The 22,774-nt window shown below is 44.9% G+C and overlaps 1 protein-coding gene across 1 annotated transcript in view; it reads left to right on the top strand.

Moving 5' to 3' along the window:
• Positions 1–22,774, top strand: part of LOC122429270 (putative spermatogenesis-associated protein 31C2) — a 59,656-nt gene that overhangs the window by 33,231 nt on the left and 3,651 nt on the right. The window contains exons 3-5 of the mRNA XM_043449499.1: positions 20,176–20,233; positions 20,806–20,866; positions 21,157–21,342. Coding sequence (XP_043305434.1) covers positions 20,176–20,233; positions 20,806–20,866; positions 21,157–21,342 — 305 coding nt within the window. The remainder of the gene's footprint in view (positions 1–20,175; positions 20,234–20,805; positions 20,867–21,156; positions 21,343–22,774) is intronic.

Below are 22,774 nucleotides of genomic sequence, written 5' to 3'. Positions count from 1 at the left end.
GCCTCTAACTGTCTGTTTCTCGGGTCTCACCAAAATCATGCCTCTGGTGAGTGTATGGGAAGGTATTCTTCTGGGTCCCCAAGTGTGTCAAGGTGGAGAAGCTCCATTCTTTGGCAGCCCCCGCCACCAAGACAGGGTAGGAAGAGGATAGCTGGAACAGACGATCCCTACGATGGCTGGTCTCCAAGGGGAGCATGGGCGTGACCTTTGTGGGATGGTGCCCGTTGTTAGTGCCATGGGCTCACCCTGAGGGAGGCTCAGCAAGGAGCCTAATGGTGCTGAGGTGGAAGGCAGGTCCCTGTATCAGGATGACATGGTGGGAAGGAGAGAAAACCAGTGGGTGGAAGACTGTCCAGGGGAAAGAGAGGCTGTGGTGTTGGCGAGGCTCTCAGGGATGAATCTGAGTGAGTGGAAACTAAGGCGGGAACTAAGCCTGGAGAAAAGCTGGAGAAATGCTTGGGGCTCGAGGCAGAGGCCGTTTGGGCAGAGGAGACATGGAGCACATGGGGAGCGGACTTTTCCCGCCACAGCTGTTGGGCTCCAGGAGGTGTTTCTTTGCACATCTCCCCTGGGGCATCTTGAGAGGAGACCTGATGAAAGCTGCCTTTGTCAGGGAACCTCCCCAGATGTCTGCAGCAGACATGAGGAACAAGCTGCAGCCAGGAGTTTCTGGGCCCGGAGAACTGGGCAGGCTGGGAAGGGGTGGTATTCTGCAACCAACTGCCCTGCACGAGCCCCATACTGAATTCACAATGTCCGTGCTGTCTCTCACCCCAGGATTTTAGCCACAACCCACCCACAGGACTCCCCCTTCCAGTTCAACCCCAGGCTACCTGCAGCCCTGGGGTCACACCATAGGCTCTGGAAAGAACCACCACTGAGGAGAGAAGGGGATGATTCTCTACCTTTGCAGAAGCGGTGTCACATCCCAGACCTCTTCCAGTCCTTCCAGGCAACCTCTGCAATCTGGAAATCAGCAAACTGGGTCATGGTGAGGAAGCCAGGGCATAGGGGTATTACAGGAGGCTGACTGCAGTATCCCTTTAAGGGGACAGAATTGGGATATTGGAAACAAAGTACCAGGGCCCAAGGCCACATGATCCCTGACAGTGATGGTGAAGCTGTGATAGGGTGTACATTAACAAAGTGCTTTCATACCCACTACCCCTTGATGCCTTCACCAGTCCCTTTGTGAGGGAGAATGGGCAGCATTCACTGCATAGATGAATCTGAGAAATGTTAAATGATGTGCAAAAATAATTAACCTCAAATTAAAATGAATAAATTAATTTAAAAAACGATGTGTCCACAGTTGGACCTGGAGTCCCACCTCCCAATCCAGCTGCTATTGGTAGTGCAACCCAGAGGCTCCTGCTGAGTCAAACCTTTTCCCAGGCCCCTCCAGCTTCATTCTCTACATGGAATCTGGGTAGTGTCTGGGTCCTGTTCTTCCAGGAGCTTCCCTGAGGGTTCTGTTTGCCAAGGGACGGGCCCTGCCACTGGCCTCCTCCGAGCCGGTGGACCTGGGCCCTCAGGGTCGGAGAGATGGGGCTAACTCCAGCGGCACACATAGCTGAATGGCAGAACGTACCTTTCAAAGCTCCACTCCTCTCCCTACTCCCACTTCTCTGCTCTGGCTCCTTTTGATGCTAAGACAGAAAAAATGTGGACTTGAGACCCAATTCTCAGTCTCTCTAGACAAGCATCAGACTCTCAGTGTCCATACATAATATGACTTTTGGCATTTCACTAACAGAGCTCTGTGGTTTTTCTTTTCACGAATTTTTAAGGTGGATGAAAATATTCTGTTTTCCTTTTTTGAAGCACATAAGGATTTTTGAACTGAGATTCACCCGGATCTTTTGTCATTGTTCCTCTGCTCAAAAACGCACACATTCTCAGAACAATGGGTGACTCTGACTCTGTCAGGTGGTCCTCTGTTTCCGAGTCCAGCGCCCCACTCCAAGACTCTCAAGACCTCAGCACTGTCCTCAGATCAGTCCTGTCCAAGATACCTATTCATGGCTGGTGAAGCGGTGCTCATGCAGCTTGCTGTAGTTGAGACTGAACTCAATATCCAGTCCTCGTGCCCTGGTCACTGTGTTTGGGCGATACCGTGGAGCCCTCGAACATACCTGGAAAACTGATATCTGAGATCTTTGGAGCGACGTGTTCACTCTGCCCCCTGTCCAGCCTGGTTGTCTCCAGAGGGTAATGTTTTATTCTTCCATGAGAATAGATGTCCTATTCTTTCCCTTCTCAGGAATCTCTCTAGATGATTCAGAAGCGTAGAAATAATAATAGAAAAGAGAGGATCACGTACTTGTGGGTCTCAGCCAAGGTTTCCTTATCTTCCTGATGGTTCCATGTTTCTAAGGAGGAGGAAAGAACGGGTTATTCTCGAGCTAAGGAAGGATCCAGAAAAGGAGCCCTAGTGTACACAGAAAGGGGAGGATGATATCGATCTCCCAGGAATTGGAGCTGGAGTTCCGTCTGTATCAGAAGTGCTTTTCAGAGAAAAGAGAGGATTCTCCATTGTCTGCATCACACGGCTGCCCTCAGGAAACTGGGCACAGGGTGTGCTTGGGGGCTAACGTTCTAGGCCCACGTTCTCCAGCTCTGATCAGTCACAATGGGCTCCTGAAGGTGAGGAAGGAGCAATGGAGGCGGAGGCTGGGACACGCCACCCCCTCCCCGGGACATTCAGCCCTGCAGCTCCACCCACCTCCCTCCTCTGAGCCTCCCTTCCTGTCTTAGTCAAGTTTCAGTTCATCCTACCTGGAGCTCCGACAATGCTTACTACAGTTTATGTCAGAAAAAAAAAAAAAAGATGGAGGGAACCAGATGCAAGTTTCTGGTTGTCTCTCCTCTGGGCTTGTACAGTGCTCAGCTCTCTCAGCAAACAGTGTGACAGTGTGTGCAGAGCAGTGTTAGCCATCATTAAGCCTTGGTGTCCAGGGTTGTTACTGGGGCTCAGTCACATTCGAATGAAAGGATCAAATGACTGTACTTATTACTTAGTCACCAATACCCCTCCCTGACATCAGACTGTTATAGCCTGCCCAAGTGACCAGGAGTTGATTAATAAATAACAACTTTTCTAACTTTTCTCACTGCTTCCAGCTTAGGACAAACCAGAGAAACCCAAATATATATACATAACCAGTCACATAAGGTGCCCTACTTTGGGACTTCCTTGGTGGTAGAGTGGCTAAGAACCTGTGTGGCAATGCAGGGAACATGAGTTTGCTCCCTGCTCTGGGAAGATCCCACATGCCCTAGGGCAACTACACCCGTGTACCACAGCTCCTGAGCCTGTGCTCTGGAGCCCACAACTACTGAAGCCTGAACACCTAGAGCGCGAGCTCTGCAACAATGAACACCTTACTCATCACAGCTAGAGAAAGCCTGAGTGCCACAGTGAAGACCCAGCACAGCCAAAGACGATAATAAATGCAAACATTACAAATATGCCCTACTTCTAGTTAGCTGTCAACAGCTTCCCAGTTCCAACAGCCTCTACTCAGGGCACACCCAAAGCCTCCCATTATCTCCCCTGTAAAGCTCCCCCCGCCCCTGCCAAGCTTTGGATCTCTGGCCAACACAAGTAATGGGGGCTGACTCCCTTGTTAAAGCAAGCTCCGAACAAACAACTTGGCTTCTTTTCATTTGGTTGGTTTGTATTTATTCCCAGCTACATTTTTAATGGTTTTCCTAGATTTAAGTCTTAAATGATAGAAAATTGAAATAGAAAAGTTATAGAAAGAACACTGTCAAGGTTCTGACTCAAGATGGTGATGCAGGAAGATGCTTTGCTCACCACCTTCCACGGACACACCCATTTTACAGCTCTATGTGGAACAATTTCCTCGGGGCGGGGCTGGGGGGACTAAAGACTGGCTGAGCAATAACTACACATCAGGCAAAAGAGAAAAAACACACACTGAATCAGATGTGAGAAGGCAGACCACATCTCACAATTAACCCCACCTCTGACACTTCAACGCACAGTAGGGATGGAACTCAAAAATAGGAGATTCTCCCTGAGAAGCAAAGGGCTTGAACCCCACATGGAGTACCCCAACTTTTAAGACCTACATATGAGAAATGAGCCCCCAAAACATCTAGCTTTGAAACCCAGCAGAGATTGTATGTATTATACAAGACCCTAAGACTGCCATGATCTAAGAAACAGATCTTAAAGAGCTCATGTATCACACTCACCCATCCAATGGCCCAGTCCATTGTGCAAACTTTAAGTGAGAGAGAATCATTTGCATGTATTACAGCATTGACCTGAGGGGCACACACCTGATTTAAAACACACAGCAAAGAGTGTGCTAGACAGTCATCAAGACAGTATGGTACTGGCACAAAGACAGAAATATAGATCAATGGAACAGAATAGAAAGCCCAGAGATAAATCTACGAACCTATGGACACCTTATCTTTGACAAAGGAGGCAAGGATATACAATGGAAAAAAGACAACCTCTTTAACAAGTGGTGCTGGGAAAACTGGTCAACCACTTGTAAAAGAATGAAACTAGAACACTTTCTAACACCATACACAAAAATAAACTCAAAATGGATTAAAGATCTAAATGTAAGACCAGAAACTATAAAACTCCTAGAGGAGAACATAGGCAAAACACTCTCCGACATGAATCACAGCAGGATCCTCTATGACCCACCTCCCAGAATATTGGAAATAAAAGCAAAAATAAACAAATGGCACCTAAAGAAACTTAAAAGCTTTTGCACAACAAAGGAAGCAGTAAGCAAGGTGAAAAGAAAGCCCTCAGAATGGGAGAAAATAATAGCAAATGAAGCAACAGACAAAGGATTAATCTCAAAAATATACAAGCAACTCCTGCAGCTCAATTCCAGAAAAATAAATGACCCAATCAAAAAATGGGCCAAAGAACTAAACAGACATTTCTCCAAAGAAGACCTACAGATGCCTAAAAAATACATGAAAAGATGCTCAACATCACTCATTATTAGAGAAATGCATCAAAACCACAATGAGGTACCATTATACGCCAGTCAGGATGGCTGCTATCCAAAAGTCTACAAGCAATAAATGCTGGAGAGGGTGTGGAGAAAAGGGAACCCTCTTACACTGTTGGTGGGAATGGAAACTAGTACAGCCACTATGGAGAACAGTGTGGAGATTTCTTAAAAAAACTGGGAATAGAACTGCCATATGACCCAGCAATCCCACTTCGGGGCATACACACTGAGGAAACCAGATATGAAAGAGACACATGCACCCCAATGTTCATCGCAGCACTGTTTATAATAGCCAGGACATGGAAACAACCTAGATGCCCATCAGCAGATGAATGGATAAGGAAGCTGTGGTACATATACACCATGGAATATTACTCAGCCATTAAAAAGAATTCATTTGAATCAGTTCTAATGAGATGGATGAAACTGGAGCCCATTATACAGAGTGAAGTAAGCCAGAAAGATAAAGACCATTACAGCATACTAACACATATATATGGAATTTAGAGAGATGGTAATGATAACCCTATATGCAAAACAGAAAAAGAGACACAGATGTAGAGAACAGACTTTTGGACTCTGTGGGAGAAGACGAGGGTGGGATGTTTTGAGAGAACAGCATGTATATTACCTATAGTGAAGCAGATCCCCAGCCCAGGTGGGATGCATGAGACAAGTGCTTGGGCCTGGTGTACTGGGAAGACCCAGAGGAATCGGGTGGAGATGGAGGTGGGGGGGGTGGGGATCGGGATGGGGAATACATGTAACTCCAAGGCTGATTCATGTCAATGTATGACAAAACCCACTGCAATGTTGTGAAGTAATTAGCCTCCAACTAATAAAAAAAAAAAAAAAAAAAAAAAAAGCCTTAAACGCCAAAAAAAAAAAAAAAAGAGTGTGGTAGAACACTTGGGGGACAGAGACTGGGGGAGCATACCAGTCTGGGTATGCATTCTTTCTGTCTTGCTCTGGACAGCAGGCACCATTTATTTTTCTTCTACTTCTTATGGGGGTACCCACCAATAGGTACCCACCTAGCTACAGTCAGCAGAGGGCATGTTTGCATGCTATCTCTGCCATACTCCAGAGCACCAGATTCTATCAGAAGGAAGCTTTTACAGGCTTCTGGTGCCCTGATTTCTGTAGCCACTGCCCAGGGAACCTCCTTGGTCATGTGGTTCTGGAGACAATGGGAGGCTTGTATTCCTTCATGTCAGAGAGACACGTTTTGGTAGGCTATCAACCCCAGAGCATTGCACAGATAGCAGACTGAAAAATGCCCCACACTCCTTTTCCCACAGTGGAGGAGGCATATTGCTGATCTAAGACCTCTGGCCTGAGGAGCAGGCTTATGGTATGATATAAATCCAGGGACCTAAGGTAGTGCTTTCAGGGAGCAGAGGCCATCAGAGACGATCTCTGCATTCTCCCTTGGTCTCGCCCCAGCTCATCAGTATCTCTCAGAAGGTAGCTTCTACCCTCGGCAGAAACCACAGTTTTTGCACCTGCTGCCAGGTGATGCATGTACATGGTCTGCCTCTGGTGGTTAAATGACTTACGCTAATACGTCCCACAGGATGGTAATCAAAAGAAGAAGTGTTCTCCTGAGCACAGCAAGAGACAACAGGCCCAGGAGCTCAGTCTATGAGACAGGCCTAATTTCTCTCTCTTTGCTATTGGAGTCAGCTTTTCCCCTTCAGGAGTTGTTATTCTTTATTTTTTGTTATTCTTCTTTTTTTCTCTCTTTTTTTTTCCTCCCTCACACCCCACATCATGTGGGATCCCAGTTCACAGGCCAGAGATGAGGTGTGAGCCCCTGTGGCTGAGTTCGAATTTCTTGAGTAACAGAGAATGTCGGGCCCCAGGAACTATTAATCAGAATAAAGTATCCAAGAGGTTCACATCTTAACACCAAGACCTGGTTCTACCCAACTGCCTGCAAACTCCACTTCTGGAAATGTCAGGCCAAACAACTAACAAAATGGGAATAAAGCCACAGTCATCACACACACACACACACACACACAAATGATGAGGCGGCAAGAAAAAAAATGTTCCAGATGACAGAAAAAGGTAAAAATTTACAAGACCAAATAAATGAAGAGAAAATAGGCCAACCTATCTGTAAAATAATTAATGATAGTAAAGAAGTTTCAAAATATCAAAATAGAATGGAGAAAATGCAAGAAAGATTTACTCATTTAACGGACACCTAGAAGAAATAAAGAATAAACAGTGACGAGCAACACAGTACCGAAATTAAAAATACTTCAGGAGTTGATAGCAGAATAACTGAGGCAGAAGAATGGATAAGTGAGCTGGAAGACCGAATGGTTAAAAGAACTACCAAGGATCAGAATAAAGAAAAAAGAATGAAAATAACTGAGGACTGTGTCAGAGACCACTGGAACAATATTAAACACACCAACATTTGAATTATAGGGGTTCCATAAAAAGACAAGAAAAAGAAAGGGTATGAGAAAGTATTTGAGGAGATTATAGTCAAAAACTCCCGTAACATGGAGGAGGAAAGCCACCCAAGTCCAGGAATTCCAAAGAGTCCCACACAGGATAAACCCAAACAGAAATGCACCAAGACACATACTAATCAAACTAACGCAAATTAAACACCAAGGTAAATATTAAGAGCAGCAAGGGAAAAGCAAAAAATAACATACAAAGGAATCCCCAAAAGGTGAATACCTGACTTTTTGGCACAAACTCTGCAGGCCAGAAGAGAGTGGCAAGATATATTTAAACTGATGAAAGAGAAAAACCTACAAGAGGACTCTATCCAGCAAAGATATCATTCAGATTGGATGGTGAAATCAAAAGTTTCATAGACAAGCAAAAGCTAAGAGAATTCAGCACCACCGAACCAGCTTTACAACACATGCTAAAGGAAATTCTACAGCAGGAAAGGCCAGACAGGAGAAAGATCCACAAAAGAGATCTATTGCTAATCATCAAAGATGCAGTCTGAAAGATAAATTTCTAATCAAACACACATCTGAGGTCTGACAGAGACATCCTTTCTGTAGAACTCAGAGGCTGGGTACTAGTAACATTTGACAAAATTCAACATCCATTTATGGCTAAAAAACCCAACAAAGTGCTAGAGCAGGAATAGACCAATATGAAATAAAGTGATTTATGACAAGCTTACAGTTATGGTGAAAAACTAAAGCTTTTTCTCTAATATAAGGAACAAGGCAAAAACGCCCACTCCTTCTGGTTTATTCAAGAAAGTGTTGGAAGTCCTAGCCAGACAAATTATTAAAAATAATGATAATAATCATAATAATAATAAAAGCATTCCACTAGAAATAAAGAAATAAAAACTGTCACTATTTGCAAATGATGTAATATTATTTATAGAATAAAATAAAGAAGGACCAGTCAAGATGACAGGGTAAAAGGATGTGAAACTCACTATGAACACAACAAAACTAAATCTACATATAGAAGAAGTCTCAACGAAAGGTAACAGAAAACTGGATGAAGGATTCCAGTACAATCAAGACTATCAGAAGGAAGCACAGGTAGTCAGGTAGGAAGGGATGAAAAGCAATCTTCTTGACATCTGTGACCTCAGGAGAAAAGGGAAAATACACAGCTGGACACCTACCCTTGGGAGGGATTCTTAAGACCCACAAATTGGGGTCTAACACAAGGGAGACAAGCCCATTGGGTGGTGGAAGGACTGCTGGGACAAATAGATGGGCAGTGGGAAACTTGGACTTTCTTCACAGGGAGAGCATGTGCTGGCTTGCTCCTGAGGCAAGGCGAAGAGAATTCTGTTCTAGCAGCTGTTGATTTTCTCATTATCACCTCAAAACATGTCCTAGCCTTAGAAAAGCAAACACTTTGGTCCTGCTCACTCCATGGCAAAGTTTGGCATTGAATCTGGAGCAATGACAACGAGAGATAAAGACATGACTGTGGCAGCAGAAGTAACCTGGCTTTGGGGTAGAGCCTGGGTGTGGCAGAAAGAATGCAATGCTTGGTGCTTACTCAGCAGGGCATCAGGAGCAGCCCAGCCCTCTGACAACAGCCACTGCATGACATCTTGCCCCCAGATACATGCAGAGAGGTCACTAAAGCCCCTTGTCTCCACAACTGGGCAGGAATGGCAGAAAATGGGGGCAGTGATCAGCTGTGAGGACCAAAGAAGTCTTGAACCTGAGGCTGAATCTGTGCAGAGTGAAAGAAGTAACTATGGGTGCCTGCCCATGCAGAGCATCAGAGAGAGCTCAGGCCTCTGTCCACAGCAGACTTACCTGAAGAACCTCCAAAGGCCCCACTTGCTGCATGTCTCACCCCCTCAGGGGCAAGGGACCTGGTGAAGGGACAGGAGAAAACACACTTAAAGGAAACAGGGCCAACTTGGGCCCAACCCATTAAATAAGAATATGGGACTTCAACACCTCAAGTGCATCAGTGGCCTTCATTGGTACAATAGACAATAGATCGATTGGAATTCATGTATCATTACAAGACATTGTATCCCAAAGTAGTAGAATAAACTTTCATATGAATACATAACATGCTAGGGCACAAAACAAATCTCAACAAATTAGAGAAGAAAAATTATTTAAAGCATTTTTTTTTTCTGGTCACACCAGTACGAAATTAAAAATAAATTGCTGTAAGAAAATGAGAAAAAGCACAAGAGACTAAAAATGCTAAAAACAGCAACGAAAAAGCAATTTGTCAGTGAATATCTCAATGCCAAAGAAAGGCAATGCCAAAGAAAGCTCAAACTGCCACACAATAGTACTCATCTCACACACTTAGTAAAATAATGCTCACAATTCTCCAAGCCAGGCTTCAGCAGTACATGAACCATGAAGTTCCAGATGTTCAAGATGGTTTTAGGAAAGGCAGAGGAACCAGAGAGCAAATTGCCAACATCTGCTGGATCATTGAAAAATCAAGAGAATTCCAGAAAAAACATCTATTTCTGCTTTATTGACCACGCCAAAGCCTTTGACTGTGTGGATCACAATAAACTGTGGAAAATCCTGAAAGAGATGGGAACACCAGACCACCTGACCTGCCTGTTGAGGAACCTGTGTGCAGGTCAGGAAGCAACAGTTAGAACTGGACATGGAACAACAGACTGGTTCCAAATAGGAAAAGGAGTATGTCAAGGCTGTATATTGTCACCCTGCTTATTTAACTTCTATGCAGAGTACATCATGAGAAATGCTGGGCCAGATGAAGCACAAGCTGGAATCAAGATTGGTGGGAGAAATACCAATAACCTCAGATATGCAGATGATACCACCCTTATGGCAGAAAGTGAAGAGGAACTAAAGAGCCTCTTGGTGAAAGTGAAAGAGGAGAGTGAAAAAGTTGGCTTAAAGCTCAACGTTCGGAAAACTAAGATCATGGCATCCGGTCCCATCACTGCATGGCAGATAGATGGGGAAACAGTGGAAACAGTGGCTGACTTTATTTTTCTGGGCTCCAAAATCACTGCAGATGCTGATTGCAGTCATGAAATTTAAAGATGCTTACTCCTTGGAAGGAAAGTTATGACCAGCCTAGACAGCATATTAAAAAACAGAGATATTATTTTGCCAACAAAGATCCATCTAGTCAAGGCTATGGTTTTTCCAGTGGTCATGTATGGATGTGAGAGTTGGAGTATAAAGAAAGCTTAGTGACAAAGAACTGATGCTTTTGAACTGTGGTGTTGGAGAAGACTCTTGAGAGTCCCTTGGACTGCAAGGAGATGCAACCAGTCCATCCTGAAGGAGCTCAGTCCTGGGTGTTCATTGGAAGGACTGATGCTGAAGCTGAAACTCCAATACTTTGGTCTCCTGATGTGAAGAGCTCTTTTGAAAAGACCCTGATGCTGGGAAAGATTGAGGGCAGGAGGAGAAGGGGACGACAGAGGATGAGATGGTTGGATGGCATCAGCGACTCGTTGGACATGAGTTTGGGTAAACTCCGGCAGTGGGTGATGGACAGGGAGGCCTGGTGTGCTGCGGTTCATGAGGTTACAAAGAGTCGGACACAACTGAGCAACGGAAATGAACTGAACTGAACTGAAAGTGGAGGTAGTAATATTTCGTGTGTTATAGGTTTATTAAGAGGATCAAACCATGTCTATAAAGTCCTTGCCTCTTTGGGAACCCGTTATAAAGTTTAGTCGTGCTGATGACCGTTGCTTACTACCCTGGCCAATTGCCCAAGCTTCCTCAAAATGTAATGTTGGAAATTTAAGAGCTCTGACGATAAAACAATTCATTTATTGACAAAAACACAGACCCAAGAAAGGACTCAGTTCAGTTCAGTTCAGTCTCTCTGCCGTGTCCGACTCTTTATGACCTCATGAATCGCAACACGCCAGTCCTCCCTGTCCATCACAAACTCCCGGAGTATACTCAAACTCATGCCCATCAAGTCGGCGATGCCATCCAGCCATCTCATCCTCTGTCGTCCCCTTCTCCTCCTGCCCCTAATCCCTCGCAGCATCAGGGTCTTTTCCAATGAGTCAACTCTTCACATGAGGTGGCCAACGTATTGGAGTTTCAACTTCAGCATCAGTCCTTCCAGTGAACACCCAGCACTGGTCTCCTTCAGGATGGACTGGTTGCATCTCCTTGCAGTCCAAGGGACTCTCAAAAGTCTTCTCCAACACCACAGTTCAAAAGCATCAATTTTTCGGTGCTCAGCTTTCTTCACAGTCCAACTCTCACATCCATACATGACCACTGGAAAAACCATAGCCTTGACCAGATGGACCTTTGTTGGCAAAGTAATGTCTCTGCTTTTTAATATGCTGTCTAGGGTGACCATAACTTTCCTTCCAAGGAGTAAGGGTCTTTTAATTTCATGGCTGCAGTCACCATCCACAGTGATTTTGGAGCCCCCCCCAAAAAAGTCTAACACTGTTTCTACTGTCTCCCCATCTATTTCCCATGAGGTGATGGGACCAGATGCCATGATCTTAGTTTTCTGAATGTTAAGCTTTAAGTCAACGTGTTAACTCTCCTCTTTCACTTTCATCAAGAGGCCTTTCAGTTCCTCTTCACTCTCTGCCATAAGGGTGGTGTCATCTGCATATCTGAGGTTATTGATATTTCTCCTGGCAATCTTGATTCCAGCTTGTGCTTCTTCCAGCCCAGCGTTTCTTATGATGTACTCTGCATATAATTTAAATAAGCAGGGTGACAATATACAGCCTTGATGTACTCCTTTTCCTATTTGGAACCAGTCTGTTGTTCCATGTTAAGTTTTAACTGTTCCTTCCTGACCTGTATACAGGTTCCTCAAGAGCCAGGTCAGGTGGTCTGGTATTCCCATCTCTTTCAGAATTTTCCACAGTTTACTGTGATCCACACAGTCAAAGGCTTTGGCGTGGTCAATAAAGCAGAAATAGATGTTTTCTCTGAAACTCTTTTGCTTTTTCAATGATCCAGTGGATATTGGCAATTTGATCTCTGGTTCCTCTGCCTTTTATAAAAACCAGCTTGAACATCTGGAAATTCTCGGTTCACGGATTGCTGAAGCCTGGCTTGGAGAATTTTGAGCATTATTTTACTAGTGTGTGAGATGAGTGCAATTCTGCGGTAGTTTGAGCATTCTTTGGGATTGCCTTTCTTAGGGATTGGAATGAAAACTGACCTTTTCCAGTCCTGTGGCCACTGCAGAGTTTTCCAAATTTGCTGGCATTGAGTGCAGCGCTTTCACAGCATCATCTTTCAGGAATGTGAAATAGCTCAACTGTAATTCCATCACATCCACTAGCTTTGTTCGTAGTGATGATTTCTAAGGCCCAATTGACTTCACAATACAGGATGTCTGGCTCTAGGTGAGTGATCACACCATTCGGATTATCTGGGTCGTGAAGATCTTTTTTGTACAGTTCTTCTGTGTTTTCTTGCCACCTCTTCTTAATATCTTCTGCTTCTGTTAGGTCCATACCATTTCTGTCCTTTTTCGAACCCATCTTTGCCTGAAATATTCCCTTGATAGCTCTAATTTTCTGGAGGAGATCTCTAGTCTTTCCCATTCTGTTGTTTTCATGTATTTCTTTGCATTGATCACTGAGGAAGGCTTTCTTATTTCTCCTGGCTATTCTTTGAAACTCTGCGTTCAAATGGAAATATCTTTCCTTTTCTCCTTTGCTTTCTGCTTCTCTTCTTTTCACAACTATTTGTAAGGCCTCCTCAGAAAACCATTTTGCCTTTTTGCATTTCTTTTCCATGGGGATGGCTTGATCCCTGTCTCCTGTACAATGTCATGAACCTCTGTCCATAGTTCTTCAGGCTCTCTGTCTATCAGATCTAGCCCCTTAAATCTATTTCTCACTTCCACTGTATAGTCATAAGGGATTTGACTTAGGTCATACCTGTATGGTCTAGTGATTTCCCCTACTTTCTTCAGTTTACGTCTGAATTTGGCAATAAGGAGTTCATGATCTGAGACACAGTCAGCTCCTGGTCTTGTTTTTGCTGACTGTATAGAGCTTCTCCATCTTTGGCTGCAAAGAAAATAATCAATCTGATGTCGGTGTTGACCATCTGGTGATGTCCATGTGTTGAGTCTTCTCTTGTGTTGTTGGAGGAAAGTGTTTGCTATGAGCAGTGCATTCTCTTGGCAAAACTCTATTAGCCTTTGCCCTGCTTCATTCCGTACTCCAAGGCCAAATTTTTCTGTACTCCAGGTGTTTCTTGACTTCCTACTTTTGCATTCCAGTCCCCTATAAGGAAAAGGACATCTTTCTGGGTGTTAGTTCTAGAAGGTCTTGCAGATCTTCACAGAAATGTTCTGCTTCAGCCTCTTCAGCATTCCTGGTTGCGCTACACAGCTCTGTGGAAAGGGAGCATCTGTGAGGAGACACCCCGCGTCCAAGGGGAAAAGGAAAAGCACAAGCAAGAGGGCGGGAGGGGCGAAGTCACCTTTAGAATCAAACCCCATGCCTGCCAGAGACTCTCCTTGGGCTCACACATACCTTGTACGCACCAGGACACAGAGACACCCACATGGACCGAGACAGAACTGTGTCTGAGTTTCTCCTGTGGGGGTACGGGTCAGCAGTGGACTGCTGCAGGAACATGGGCTCTGGGTGCAGCAGACCGGGGTATGGCATAAGCCCTCCTAGAGGAGGTAGCCATTAACCCCACAACAGAACCACCAGAATTTGCACAGGCTTGGGGAAACAGACTCTTGGAGGGCACAAACAGAACCTTGTGCACACCAGGACCAAGGAGAAAGGAGCAGTGACTCCACAAGACACTGACCCAAACAGGCCCGCGTGTGTCCAGGAGTCTCCAGTGGAGGCATGGGTCGGCGGTGGCCTGCACGGTAGGGGCACTGAGTGTAGCAGTGTGTAAGCCTCAGTAAAACCACAAGTGGGGAAAAGACTGTATGGTTTAGTTTCCACATATTTCTCAATTTTCCTGTTTTCTTGCTCTTAAGGGATTTATTTCATCTTACTGTGGTCAGAAAAGATACCTAAATTATTTCAAATTTATTAATTATTAATTAATAATTATTTTGAAATGGTACTTTCATAACCAAATTTTTTGAATTTGTTAAAACTTGACTGTGGCCTATTGAGTGTCCTGGAGAAGGTTGCTTGTGTATTTGAATGTATATGCACTGCTGTTTGGTGGTATGTTTAAATATGTCTGTAAGGAGCATGTGATCTATAGTGTTTTCAAGGCATATTTGTTTACTGATTCTCTATCCATTTTTATAAGTGGATAATTGAAGTTCCTTACGGCCACTTTATGCAATCAGTTTTTTTTCTTTTTTTCCAGTATTTGCTTTATACCTTTATGGGCTCTGATGCTGTATGCGTATATAATTTTTATATCTTCCTGTAGAAGTGACTCTTATTAAAATACAGAGATGTTCTTTTTCTATGGAGACAATTTTGGACTTAATATCTATTTTCTCTTTTATATGAGTAGCGACCCCTGCTTTCTTTTGCTTACTATTTACATGCATGGAGTATCTTTTTTTATCCCTTCATTTTGAGCCTATATATGTCTTTAAATCTAAAATGAGTTTCTTGTAGATAACTTCAAGTTGGGTCTTTTTATTTCTTTCTTTTTTAAACCATTCAACCACTGTTTAATCCCTTTATCTTATTTATTGATCAGCAGGGATTTCTGTAACTGTTTAGTTAATTGTCTTCTGTATATTTTACAGGTGTTGTCCTCTTCCTCTCTAGCATTCTTTCATTGTTGTTTGATGACTTTTTAGTAGTGATTTGCTTTTACCCCTGCCTTCATTTTGTTTTCAAGATTTTGTATCACCTTTACTATCAGTGTTCTGAATTCTCTGATAGACTCCCTGTCTCCTCTTCGTTTGTTTGGTCTATCGAGTTTTTACCATGTTCCTTCACCTCCTGTATATTTCTCATCTTTTCATTTTATTTAGTTTGCTGTGTTTGGTGCCTCCTTGCTTTAGGCTGGAGGGTTCTTCAGTTGAGTGCAGTTCAGTCGCTCAGTCATGTCCGACTCTTTGCGACCCCATGAATCGCAGCACGCCAGGCCTCCCTGTCCATCACCAACTCCCAGAGTTTACTCAGACTCATGTCCATTAGTCGGTGATGCCATCCAGCATCTCATCCTCTGTTGTCGCCATCTCCTCCTGCCCCCAGTCCCTCCCAGCATCAGGGTCTTTTTCAGTGAGTCAGCTCTTCGTATGAGGTGGCCAAAGTATTGGAGTTTCAGCTTCAGCATCAGTCCTTCCAATAAACACCCAGGACTGAGCTCCTTTAGGATGGACTGGTTGGATCTCCTTGCAGTCCAAGGGGCTCCCGAATCTTCTCCAACATCACAGTTCAAAAGCATCAATTTTTTGGCGCTCAGCTTTCTTCACAGTCCAACTCTCACATCCATACATGACCACTGGAAAAACCATAGCCATGACTAGACAGACCTTTGTATAGCAAAGTAATGTCTCTGCTTTTTAATATGCCATCTAGGTTGGTCATAACTTTCCTTCCAAGGAGTAACCATCTTTTAATTTCATGGCTGCAGTCAACATCTGCAGTGATTTTGGAGCCCAAAAAAAAAAAAGTCTGACACTGTTTCCAAGTTAAATAAACAGGGTGAAAATATACAACATTGACATACTCCTTTTCCTATTTGGAAGCAGTCTGTTGCTCCAGGTCCAGTTCTAACTGTTGCTTGCTGACCTGCATACCGGTTTCTCAAGAGGCAGGTCAGGTGGTCAGGTATTCCCATCTCTTTCAGAATTTTCCACACTTTATTGTGATCCACACAGTCAACGGCTTTAAAATAGTCAATCAAGCAGAAATAGATGTTTTTCTGGAACTCTCTTGCTTTTTTGATGATCCAGCGGTTGTTGCCAATTTGATCTCTCATTCCTCAGCCTTTTCTAAAACCAGCTTGAACATCTGGAAGTTCACAGTTCACGTATTGCTGAAGCCTGGCTTGGAGAATTTTGAGTGTTACTTTACTAGCATGTGAGATGAGTGCAATTGTGCTGTAGTTTGAGCATTCTTTGGGATTTCCTTTCTTTGGTATTGGAATGAAAGCTGACCTTTTCCAGTCCTATGGCCACTGCTGAGTTTTCCAAACTTGCTGGCATATTGAGTGCAGCACTTTGACAGCATCGTCTTTTAGGACTTGCAATAGCTCACCTGGAATTCCATCATCTCCACTAGTTTTGTTCATAGTGATGCTTTCTAAGGCCCACTTGACTTCACATTCTAGGATGTCTGGCTCTAGGTGAGTGATCACACCATCATGATTATCTGGGTCATGAAGACCTTTTTTGTACAGTTCTTCTGTGTATCCTTGCCACCTCTTATTGATATCTTCTGCTTCTGTTAGGTCCATAACTTTTCTGACCTTTATCAAACCCATCTTTGCATGAAATGTTCCCTTGGTATCTCTAATTTTCTTGAAGAGATCTCTGGTCTTTCCCATTCTGTTGTTTTCATGTATTTCTTTGCACTGATCGCTGAGGAAGGCTTTCTTATTTCTCCTTGCTATTCTTTGGAACTCTGCATTCCAATGGGAATACCTTTCCTTTTCTCCTTTGCTTTTCACTTCTCTTCATTTCATAGCTATTTGTAAGGCCTCTTCAGACAACCATTTTGCCTTTTTGCATTTCTTTTCCTTGGGGATGGCTTGATCCCTGTCTCCTGTACAATGTCATGAAGCTCCGTCCATAATTCATCAGGCTCTCTATCAGATCTAGTCCTTAAGTCTATTTCTCACGTCCACTGTACACTCATAAAGGATTTGATTTAGGTCATGCCTGAATGGTCTAGTGGTTTTCCCTACTTTCATCACCATTAGATCAGTCTAATAGGAAATGTTAAAAGGAGTTCTACAAGCTGAAATGAAAAGATGGTAATTAAGACAAGGAAACTCTATCAAAGTATAGAACTCGCTGGGACAGATAAGTACACAGTTAAAATCAGAAAACTCTAGTGTTGAAACGGTGGTGAGCAAAGCAGTTATATATCACATATAACTCATATGTCACTTATAAATTCAGTATGAAGGTCAAAACATTAAAATATCAAAATAATGATAACTGCAAGATGGACTAAAGGAGCCATGCTTGAAGAATTAGATGAAAATATGATACTCAGTCAAAAGAGACACTCAATGAGTAACTAGGAATTGTTTTCAAAAAGGAAACTAATATAAACCCTAGACTTGAAAACTATAGTTGTTAAATTGAAAAATAGTTCAATAGCACACTTGAGATGGTAGCAGAAAGAATCCATATACTGAAAGATGAATTCAGGAAATCAGTGTAAAAAACAGAGAGAGAAGATGTTGAGGGAAAACGATCTACAGCATCCACTCAGCACACCATCAAATATGGAAGGAAAGAGACTCTCGGAAAGAAGGGAGATGAGAGGGGACAAAATAACATTACTTGTAGACATCATGGCTAAAAGTTTATAAAATTTTGATGAAAAACACTCTCCAGATTCAGAGTTCACCTCTAGTAAAATGACAGGAAACAGATCCACTCTAAGACACGTCTTGGTCAAACTGTGGAAAAACAAAGGAAAAATCCTGAAAGTAGCCAGAGAGAAACTGTTCTCCAGATATGCTGCTGCTGCTGTGTCACTTCAGTTGTGTCTGACTCTGTGTGACCCCATAGATGGCAGCCTTTCCAGGCTCCTCTGTTCCTGGGCCTCTCCAGGCAAGAACACTGGAGTGGATTGCCATTTCCTTCTCCAATGCATACATGCATGCTACGTCGCTTCAGTCATGTCCGACTCTGTGCGACCCCATGGACAGCAGCCCACCAGGCTCCTCTGTCCACGGGATTCTCTAGGCAAGCATACTGGAGTGAGTTTCCATTTCCTTCTCCTCTCCATATATGAGGAGACCACAATAAGATTAATCACTGACTTCCAGTCAGAAATGGCAGAGTGAAGGCCATGGGATGTCATATTAAAAGATTTGAAAGAAAAAAATTGTCACCCAAGTATTCCGTGTCTATAAAATCTATGCTTCAGGGAAAAAGGCAAAATAAAAATGTCCCCAGATAAACAGAGACTGGGAGAATTGACTGCTAGCGTCCGACTTATAACAAATACTGAAAGATAACTTTTGAACTGGGAAAAAAAACCAAACAAACTTGGTTCTTAGATTTGAAAACACTGGGCTGATTTGTTCAAAGGATGTGTGTGTATCTGTACAGAGTGTTCCAAATCTTTTTGTTCAGTGTATTGCGTTCAGAAAACAAGGATGCTGGCAAATTATGAAAAACTTACTCTGAAAGTTTATTTCAATTTGTTTTATATTTCATAGCCTTGTAAATTTCAAATTATTGTAAATTAATTTTTAATTCCCAGTAGTTGAATATAGTAAAAATTAACTGAAATTAGAAAAAATATATATCATAAAAGTAAAAATACCTGGGATTAACCAAAGTTATAGGGAGAACTCCTGAATTTTTAAAGTATTGATGGGACTCAAGCAATGTTATCCAAGGAACCAGGAATTCTCAGAGTTCTAGGTGGAAAGAAGCAACACTTGACCAATGTCTCTACCAGGATGAGAAGGTAGGACAGGGAAGGCTCAGAGAAGGGAGATGAATGGAACTGTGTGGCTGGATGGTTAGGGAGGGGCTATGGTCCAGCCTCCTCCTCTGCTAACCCCTCTCACCCCCAAGGGCCCTTTGTGACCAGACCACATCTCTATGATGCGAGCCTAGTACTTTAGTCCCCAAGTGCACCCCTTGGCTCAGTTGCCTGAGGGCAGCGGTGTGATTCAGATGATGGAGAATCTGCTCTTTTCTCTGAAAAGCACTTTTGATACTTGGCTGAACTCCAGCTCCCCTTTCTGGGCGATCGATACCATCCTTGCCTTTCTGTGTGGACTGGGGCTCTTTCTCCTGATCCTTCCCTACCTGGAGAATAACCCATCCTTTGCTCCCCCTAGGAAACATGGAAACATCAGGAAGGTAAGGAACTCTTGGTCCAGACTGACAAGCATATGAAATTATTTATTATTATTTATTATTATTATTTCTGAATCAACCAGAGATTCTTGAGGTGGGAAAGAACAGGACATCTATTTTCAAGGAAGAAGAGAATATTATGCCTCTAGGGACAAACCAGGCTGGGCAGGAGATAGAGTGAACACTAGGATTTCTACCCAAAGATCTCAGATCAGTTGTCCTGGTGTGGTAGGGGTCCAGGGCATGTCCCAAACACAGTGACCAGGGGTTGAGGACTGGATACTGAGTTCAGTCTCAGGCCGAGGACAGGACTCTGAGCCCTAGTTCAGCAGCTGTGAACAGTGTCTCAGGGCTGATGATCTGGCAGCGCTGAAGCCCCAAGAGCATCAGAGCAGGGGCTGGGGGGCGGGCTGGTGTCAGGAAGCAAAGATCAACCTGATGAAGCTCAGATTCACCCACAGTCTGAGAATGTATGTGTTTCTTGAGCAGAGGAACAGTGACGAAAGTAGTACAGAGTGCATTTCACATTGAAAATAGTCTTTCGTTCTTCAAAGAAGGAAAACAGAAAATATTTTATCCACTTTAAAAATGAGTGAAAAGAAAGAAAAATCACAGAGCTCTGTCAGTGAAATGTAGAAAGTCATATTATGTATGGACACTAGTGCCTGATGCTTGTCTAGAGAGAGGAGACTGAGAATTCGGTCTTAAGCCCTAATTTTTTCTCTCTCAGCATCGAAAGGAACGAAGGGGAAGAAGCAGGAGCAGCAAGAGAAATGGCGCTTTGAAAGGTGAGTTCTGACATCCAGCCATGAGTGCCCCGAGTGCTAGTCCCCACCACTCTGGCCATGAGGTCCAGCTCCACGGGCTCTGAGCGGGGCCAGTGGCAGGACTTCTCCCTTGAGAAGCAGATCCCTCAGGGAGGTTTCTGGGAAGGAGGGCAGAATCCAGATACTTCCCAGATTCCATGTGTAGAATGGAGCTGTGAGGGGCCTGGAAAAGACTCTGTACCAAAAGGGCGTGTGGGCTGCATTGGACTAATAGCACCTGGATTGGAAAGTGAGCCCTCCAGGACACATAGGACACATGGTTTACCTGTGCTCAGGTTCAACTGCAAAGTGATGCCTGCCCATCGCCTACAGGTAGGTGGTGAGGGCAGTAAGGAGTAAAGGATATGGAAAAACGTTAAGTGATAAACCCTTTCTTGAGCGTCACCATCACTGTCAGGGATCATGTGGTGTTGGACACTGGAGCTTGGGCTCCAGTCTCCCAATGGTGTCCCCTTAAAGAGACAATGCACTCAACTTCTATAAGACCCCTGGCTCCTATCTTCACCACCATGACCCAGTCTGCTGATTTCCAGCTTGCAGAGATTGCCTGGAAGAACTGGAAGAGGTCTGGGACCTGACTTCACTTCTGCAAAGGTAGAGAATCTACCCTTTCTTTCTAGGGGGTTCTTCTAGAGTCTGTGGTGTAAACCCAGGGATTCTGGCAGCCCGGGGCTGAGCTGGGAGGAGTCCTGAGGGCAGGGTATGGCTATCATCCCGTGGTGAGGAACAGCAGGAGCATTGTGAAGTCAGCACTGGGGCCGTGCAGGACTGTGGGGTGTGGCTGCCCTCCCCCCACCCCACCCCCCCCCCCCCCCCGCCTGGCCTGTCTGGTCCTCCTGGCCTGGCAGCTCCTGGCTGCAGCTTGTTCTTCATGTCTCCTGCAGACACCTGGGGAGGTTCCCTGACAAGGACAGCTTTCATCAGATCTCATGGCAAGATTCACCTGGTGAGGTTTGCAAAGCAGTGCCTGCTGGAGCCCACCCACCATGCAGGGAAGAGGCGGCTCCCACCATTTCCCCAGCTCCTCTGACCAAGCAGCCTCTACCCTGCACTTCTGCCATTTCTCCAGGGTCAGTTTCCACTTACTCAGAGTCATACCTGAGTGCCTCTCCAACACCAGAGCCTTTCTTTCCCCTGGACAGCCTTTCCCCCTGGCCACTGGCTGTTTCCCCTTCCCCACCAAGCCCGCCTCATGGGAGAGCCTGCCCTCACCTCCAGCACCCTGCTCTACCCCAACACCATCAGGCTCCATGCTGAGTCTCACTCAGGGTGACTCCACGACACGCACACTGGGTACCATCCCACACAGGTCATCTCCACACTCCCCCTGGAGACCAGCCATCCCAGGGATTGTCCATTCAAGCAGCCCTGGATCGGCCCTGGCCTGGTGGCAGGAAGCAGCCACAGCCTGGAGCTTCTCCACCTCAACACACTTAGAGTCCCAGAAAGAAAGCCTTCCCCTCTACCCACCAGAGGCCTCATTCTGGGAAGATCCCCGAAACGGGCAGGGAGAGGCTGGTGGCCTCGCTTTTATCAACCCTAATGTCCAGGAGCTACTGGAAGTAGTAATCACCAAAAGAGTGGAACTGAAGTCTTGGGAGGAGAAAGAAAAGGACGAAGAGGCAGGCTACCACCCGAATTCTTTGGGGAAGAGGATCGAGTCGCTGGGTCACAAACAGGACACCTTGGGTCACCAACACTTCAGGAACATAACTGGCAAACATGATCAGCTGCTTGGTCCCGAGAAGCCCCAATATCCTGACACTCTGGGGGGCTGTCTACAGAAGACATGCAGCCAGCTCTTCTGGGGTCTCCCCTTTCTGCACAGTGAGTCTCTCATAGCTGCTGTCACAGTACCTGGGTCAGCTCTAGAGTTATGCCCTGTCTTATTTAACGAACGCTCTAAAGCCAAACCATTGCATATTCCAGCTAAAGTAACTTCACAACTGTCATTGGCCAAGCACTTGACCCAACCTGTGGCCCAAGCTCAACCTCAGTCCTTGACTCCCACCATGCCCCAGTTGCAGCCATCACCTCTGGGTCACATGGAGACCCAGGCCCAACCCCTACCCTTAACTCCAATCATGCCCCAATGTCAACCATCATCTGAAGTTTCATTGGAGACCCAGTCCAGCTCCCAAATCGTGGCTTCAACCATGCCTCACTCTCTACCACCAACTCGGGCTCACATGGAGGCCCAGGCCCGACCCCAACTCTTGGTTCCAACCATGCCTCACTTTCAGCCACCACCTCAGACTCACATGGAGACCCAGGCCCGCCCCCCACCATGGACTCCACTCACGCCCCAAGTTCAACCATCACCTCGAGCTCACATGGAGACCCAGGTGCGATCCCAACTCTTGGCTCAAACCATGTCTCATTTTCAACTACCACTTCGGGCTCACATGAAGACCCAGGTTCCGCCCCTAGTCCAGACTCCATCCATGTCCCAGTGTCAACCACCACAACCTCAAGCTCACATGGAGATTCAGGACCAATCCC

Source organism: Cervus canadensis, chromosome 28, assembly GCF_019320065.1.
Source record: "Cervus canadensis isolate Bull #8, Minnesota chromosome 28, ASM1932006v1, whole genome shotgun sequence".
Classification (NCBI taxonomy): domain Eukaryota; kingdom Metazoa; phylum Chordata; class Mammalia; order Artiodactyla; family Cervidae; genus Cervus; species Cervus canadensis.
The sequence above is the reverse complement of the archived record's forward strand: the minus strand, read 5'-3'. Positions and strand labels throughout refer to the sequence as shown.